We start from the raw sequence: 6,000 nt of genomic DNA on the forward strand, positions 1-6,000 counted from the left end.
CTCGGGGAACTGCTGCTGGCCTCGTGTGCCTGGGACACCACCGTGGCTCAGAGCAGCGTCCTGGCCCGTTGTCCCGAACGCCTGCCAGAGTTCATTCCTGTTTCCTTGCTGATCCTGGAAAGAAGGAGCGAATCCTCTCAGAGTCTCTCACCTACGAGAATGATTTAAGGATGCAACGTTCCTAGTCACTCAAGAGCAATCTAAGGATGTAATCTTGTTAATCGTTTAAGGGTGTCACATTGTGTGGTGCTGGGGAGCTACTGCTGCTGGCAAGAAGTGCCTTCTGGAGCCGACGGCGGTTCTGCCCTCGCCAGCCCGCCCTCCTCGGGTGGCGCACAGAGTGACGGGCGCGGGAGGCAGGGGCCCCGCTGCCGGATCCGCCCCTCTGCCCCTGGAGGCGGAGGGGAGGGCCTGGCACTTCTGTCCATTCGCGAGCCTGCTGTGGCTCCCCGGTGTCTGGAGGACAGGGAGGAGCCGACGTGGCTGGTTACTCAGCTGACTGCCGAGTGCTGCTGGTCCCTGAGGGCCCTTCTCCCGGCAGCAGGGCCCTTCCAGCTGTACCTGCTCTCCCATGGCCTCTGGCAGGGCCACTCACCAGCCCCGAGCGCCAGCCATGCCGAATTCGGGTTCTGAAGGTGACTGGCAAGCTCAGATATCGGGGTCTCTAGCTGATATAACTGAATCCACTGTTGAAACTGTGACTGTCTTGCATCTGCGTGGAGGCCCGTTGAGGGCGTGAGTGGAAGTGGCTGAAAACCCTTTCTTGAACGAAGCTCTGAAACCAAACATCTCTGCCCCTGAGGTTTCCCACACGGCGATCTTACGTAGCTGAGATACATCTGACTGACCCACTGCCTCCGCTGCAGAGGCGTCCCTTGGGGACTCAGCTGCACATTTACACGGTTAGTAGGTGGCCGTTCCCGTAGTTCAGCTCGGTACCGTGAGTGTGGAGGGTGTGTGAACGGGCACAGTGCAGGCCCTCCCGCTGTCCTGGCTTGCTGGATCACCCGGGAGAGACCCAGGACGCTGCAGTGTCACAGTCTGTGACGGGCTGCCTTGTCCCCGGAACTGTCGAGCGGGCAGTCTCATGTGGGCTGTGTCCCCTCATCCCTGCCGATGGTCCTCTGTAGACTGCCAGTCACTTTCCACTGTAGACGCTTCCTCCCAGGCCAGGCCCAGGCGGGAGCTGCTATTTTTCCTAAATGCAAATTGTTACGATGCAGATTGTTAACTAAACTATTTTGCTCTCACACTTTCGTGTTTGATTTCCTTTTGTTTATTGGAAGCAAGGGAGGGCGGGGCCTTCCACCACTTTGGAGTTGTCCTGGGCCACTGCCTGGGCCTTCCCCTGAGGCCAGAGCAGCTGCGCTGGGCCCTCGGGTTCCTTCCCCGAGGGTGGCCGGTGGCTGCCACCCCGCCCCTCCAACAGGGAGCCGCGTGCCCCGCAGGTCCTGCCCGCGGGACTCCCGCCGCAGGCGCCTCCGCGCTGCGCCCCGCGCCGCGGTCCTCCGGCCACCAGGGGCCGCTGCGGCGGGATCGGGGCCGTCTGTCCACCCGCCTGTCCGCTGGCGTCGGTTGCCAGGGAGCGCGGAGGCCGGGGCTGCGGGGCGGCGCCCGGGGGTAACGCGGCCGGGACGAGGGCGGGGAAGGGGTGCCGGGTCACGGGCGGAGGGCTGGGAGGGGGGCGGCGCTGAAATGTGGGGTCACGGCCGGGGGACGCGGAGGACTGTAGGGTCACGGCCGGGGAGGGCACGGCGTCACGAGCGCAGATGCAGGCGCGGCCGGGGGCAGGGGTGCGCGGCCGGGACTGGGCTCCCCGCTGCGGCTCCGCCACGGCCTTGCCGGGACCGGGCCGGACTCGGAGCGGCTTCCACTGGGGACCGCGCCCAAGGTCGCCCGGCTGTGGGAGGGGCCTGAGACAGGCGATGCTGGCGGGCGCGCAGGTGGGGCTGCGGGGCCCCCTGGCGGAGGGGCCCGAGATGGGGTTGGCTCCTTGGCCTTCACCTTGGGTCCGGGAATTCTCACCTGCCCACGCGCAGCCCTGAGTGGGCTTCCTCATCTGGCAGGAAGCAGCGCCCAGGACCCCCGCCTGTGGGCCCTTCCTGGACTCTGGCTGCCCGCTTCTCGCCTGAGGTCACTCCCGCCCCGCGGTCCTTGTGGAAGGAGCTCCATGGAGTCCCAGCCACTCACTCCCCCCTCAGGTGTCTGTAAGTGACCCAGCACTAAAGTGGACCCAGCCATGCAGCCGACCCTGGCCCTCTGGGACCACCCCAGGCTGGAGCAGAAGCTGTCCCCACCACTTCCCTCTGTGGCCTGCCTGCTGACCCCTGTCTGTACATCCCTGACACCGGGTGTCAGCCTGGCTGGCGGCCCCCCAGGGGGGCTGGGCCGCCCAGGTGCGTGAGCTCTGGCAGGATGCCATCCACCTCGGTGACCCTGCCCCACACAGAGGGGCCGCCACAGCCCGGAGGCACCATGCTCAAGGGGCAACTTCTGCCCGGGGACAAAGGAGCCCCTCCCCTGCAAGGGGCTCCCGAGAAGAGCCCTCTCAGCTCACAGGCCGTGGCAAAGCCCCTCACCCCAACGCCACCTGCCAGGCCCAGGCTGGAGCGTGCCCTGTCCCTGGACGAAAAGGGCTGGAGGCGGCGGCGCTTCCGGGCCAGCCGAGAGGATCTGGCCAACCAGGACAAGGCTGAGCCCTGCACTGATGCCCCCGGGGCCCCCACCTGCAGCAGCTCGCCGCCCTGCCTGAGCACCTCCTTACAGGAGATCCCCAAGTCCCCCCGGGCCCCAGGCAGCCCTTCCTCGTGGGGGAACTGTCTGTCAGGCGTGATCAGCACGTCCCTGGACCTGCTGCAGAGAGAGACTGCCGCCACGGGGAGCACCCCTAGGCTGGCCGGCGTGCTTCCCCCCCGCCCGCTGCCCGCCATGGACCTGAACGTCTCCTCGGACTCGCTGAGGGCAGCCAACAAGGCGGACCCCGAGCATGAGGATTTCCGGCACCGTGTGCAGAAGAAGCTGGTCCGAGCTCACAGCAGCCTGGGCCCCAGCCGGCCCCGCAGCCCCCTGGCCTGCGACAGCTGCTCCCTGCGCTCGGCCAAGTCCTCCTTCAGCCTCCTGGCGCCCATCCGTGCCAAGGACGTCCGAAGCAGGTAGGGCCCCAGGAGGGAGGGTCACCTACGGCCTTCCTCTGTCGCTCAGAAGCAAGCCCCCCGAGAACCACAGGCATGTGCTCAGGAAGTGTGTGTCACGTGTGTCGATAGAGTCCCAGCCCCAGCTCCTTTGCAGACCTGACACCCGCTCCAGTTGCACCTTTCCAGAACGTTTTCTGTGCATCTCAGTATGGCTCTCACGTGTGGTGTACGTGGAGTGTGGTGTGGGCTTGTCCGGGGGCTGGCTAGGTGAGATCGCACGATGCCTCCCGCTCTGGGTCTCTCACGGTCACTCTCAGCAGCTTCTCCGTCACTTTGTATACACCTGCCCTCCGTTCGGCCGTGTGCTGGGCTGTGCGTGCTGCACCCTTGCTGAGCCCTGGGCTAACCCCGGCGTTCCGGGGGGGTTCCCCTCGCTGCTGGGAACCTTACCCCGCCTCCAGCTCTCTCCAGGGTGAAGCCTGCCCGTGGCCACCCGCCGGCAGGCAGGGGGGGTGGGGACGCTGGAAGCCTAGACCCTGCCTGCCTGGCCCTGGGCTCCTCCTCCCACCCCCAGGTGCAGCCTCAGGCCCCTTAGTGTCCTGAACCTGGCTGGGCGGGAGATTTGGGGCCCACTTCAGGACACCCTCCTGCCCCGCTCTCCTGGGCCAGAGCCCTGGCTTCAGGGGTTCCGGGGAGTTGTCGAAAACGGCTTGTCTAAGCCATCGCTCTCCTCCCAAGCCTCGGCCCCTACCTGAGCCTGCCCTGGGCTTGTCCTGAAGGGCTGCCCCCGAGAGCCCCTCCACCCTCCTGCTCGTCCCTCCCTACAGCCCGTGTCTGAGCATATGGCTGGGCATGCTGGGCATGCTGTGGCTCCTGTACACAGCTGCCTCTGACGGGGCTCGGTGGGCTGTCTGGAAGCACATACCTGGCCATGGCCCTGTCCCCACCCTCAGTGAATCTTCCCCATGTCACACCTACCTCGCCCTGCAGGCCTGACCCTGGCACACGCCGAGCCAGGGTTGGGTGTTGAGAAGAGACAGAAGGTGTGAGGTGGCCACCGGGTTGGTTTCCTGCAGCTGCTATAGCCATGGACACCCACCAGGGGGCTTAAAAAAAAAAAACCCAACCAAACCCACCACCATCAAGTTGATTCCAACTCACGGTGACTCCCATTGGGTTTCCGAGGTGGTAAATCTTCACGAAAGTAGATTGTCGGTCTTTCTTCCTCAAAGTGGCTGGTAGGTTTGAACTGCCCACCTTCTGGTTAGCAGTCAAATGCTTTAGGCACTGCACTGACAGTGAGAATTCATTTTCTGAGCCGACGGGCAAACCCACGTGGGGTGGGGCCGACTTCCCTCCAGAGGCTTGGGGGAGGGTCCTTCCAGGTCTCTCCCAGCTGCTGGTGTCTCCAGGTGCCCTAGGCTCATGACTGCATCACTCTAGTCTCTGTCCAGTCGTGTGGCCGCCTTCTGTGTATCCCAGGGCCATCCACAGGATCCCAGGTGACCTCACCTCCAGACCCTTCACTTAGTCACATCTGCAAGGAGCCATCTCCCAACAAGGTGCTAGACACAGGTTCCGAAGTCAGGATGCAGCCGTATCTTCATACCTTTTGGGGCCACCTATAGCCCACTGGGTTCTCAAAGAGAGCCCCCTGCCCTGGCCAGCTGACCAGGTGGAACGCATCTTTGACTCTCCCCCTCCAACCCTCCAGAAGCCCCCTGCACCTGGAGGGGCCAGTGCTCCCCAGTGGCCCAGATGGGCCCTTCGTGTTTTGTTTGTTAAATGAGGCTTTTTCTAAAGAGCAGACTTGTGGATTTGGAGATGTGCGTGTGGTCGGTGCAGGTACCCGGACGGGCAGGGTGAGGGGCTCAGACGGCCAGCCAGTTCAATGGGGGGATCCTGACACACCTTCCAGCCTTCAGTTTGTCCCTGAGCGGGGCAGGACCCGCACTCTGCACACTTGTTAGACTTTGTGGGCCGTGTGGTCGATGCAGGTACCCTGACGGGCAGGGTGAGGGGCTCAGACGGCCAGGCAGTTCAACGGGGGGATCCTGACGCACCTTCCAACCTTCAGTTTGTCCCTGAGCAGGGCAGGACCCGCACTCTGCACACTCGTTAGGCTTTGGGGGCCGTGTGGTCTGCCACATGCACCCAGCCCTACCCTCCTAGCCCCCGCAGCCCTAGATAACATGCCCACAGAGAGCATGACACTGTGCTCCCACGGAATGCTACTCAGGAATCCGAGATGGGAATCTGTGCCGGCAGACCGCGTCTTACTGCCTATGCTTTGTCGCACTTCACAGACACTGCACTTGTTACACATCGGAGGCCTGGGACAGCCCTGCGTTGAGCAGGCTACCCACACGTGTTCCAACAGCGTGTGCTCGCTTCGTGTCTCTGTGTCACATTTTGGTCACTCTCACAGTATTTCAAATGTATTTATCATGCCATCGCACACGTCACAAAGTGTAACCCTAACTTTCCTATTCACCGGGCAACTGGGAAATGCCCGTCGCTCACTGTAGTGCAGTGCTCACTATAGTGCAGCGCTCTGGGATGGAACCAGCAACGTCTGCATAAATGACTGTCACAAAACTCACGACAGAAGAAAAAAGGAGACCAGGAAGCACAGAGCTTCTTACCCAAAATCGGGATACTGGCCCTGTGACCACTTCCAGCGAAGTACGGACATGGATTGATGGGAGGGGGCACTGCTGAGGGCAGCCGAGGAGCAGGGGTGGGTGTGGAGAGCCACGTTTTCTTCCATGACATGTTGTGGTGGTTAGGTGCTGTCCAGTCAGACTCGTGGCGATCCTTTACAACAGAAGGAAACACGGCCTGGTCCCCGTGATGTGTCAGTAGC

At 63.1% G+C, this 6,000-nt stretch overlaps 1 protein-coding gene across 1 annotated transcript in view; it reads left to right on the forward strand.

The window, feature by feature from the left end:
* Window positions 1–2,415: 2,415 nt before the first annotated feature.
* INPP5E (inositol polyphosphate-5-phosphatase E) overlaps window positions 2,416–6,000 on the forward strand; it is a 13,452-nt gene continuing 9,867 nt past the window's right edge. The window contains exon 1 of the mRNA XM_007947034.1: window positions 2,416–3,152. Coding sequence (XP_007945225.1) covers window positions 2,416–3,152 — 737 coding nt within the window. The remainder of the gene's footprint in view (window positions 3,153–6,000) is intronic.

The sequence above is a fragment of the Orycteropus afer genome, unplaced genomic scaffold (genome assembly GCF_000298275.1).
Source record: "Orycteropus afer afer isolate SDZICR_OR568_19922 unplaced genomic scaffold, OryAfe1.0 scaffold00174, whole genome shotgun sequence".
NCBI lineage: Eukaryota > Metazoa > Chordata > Mammalia > Tubulidentata > Orycteropodidae > Orycteropus > Orycteropus afer.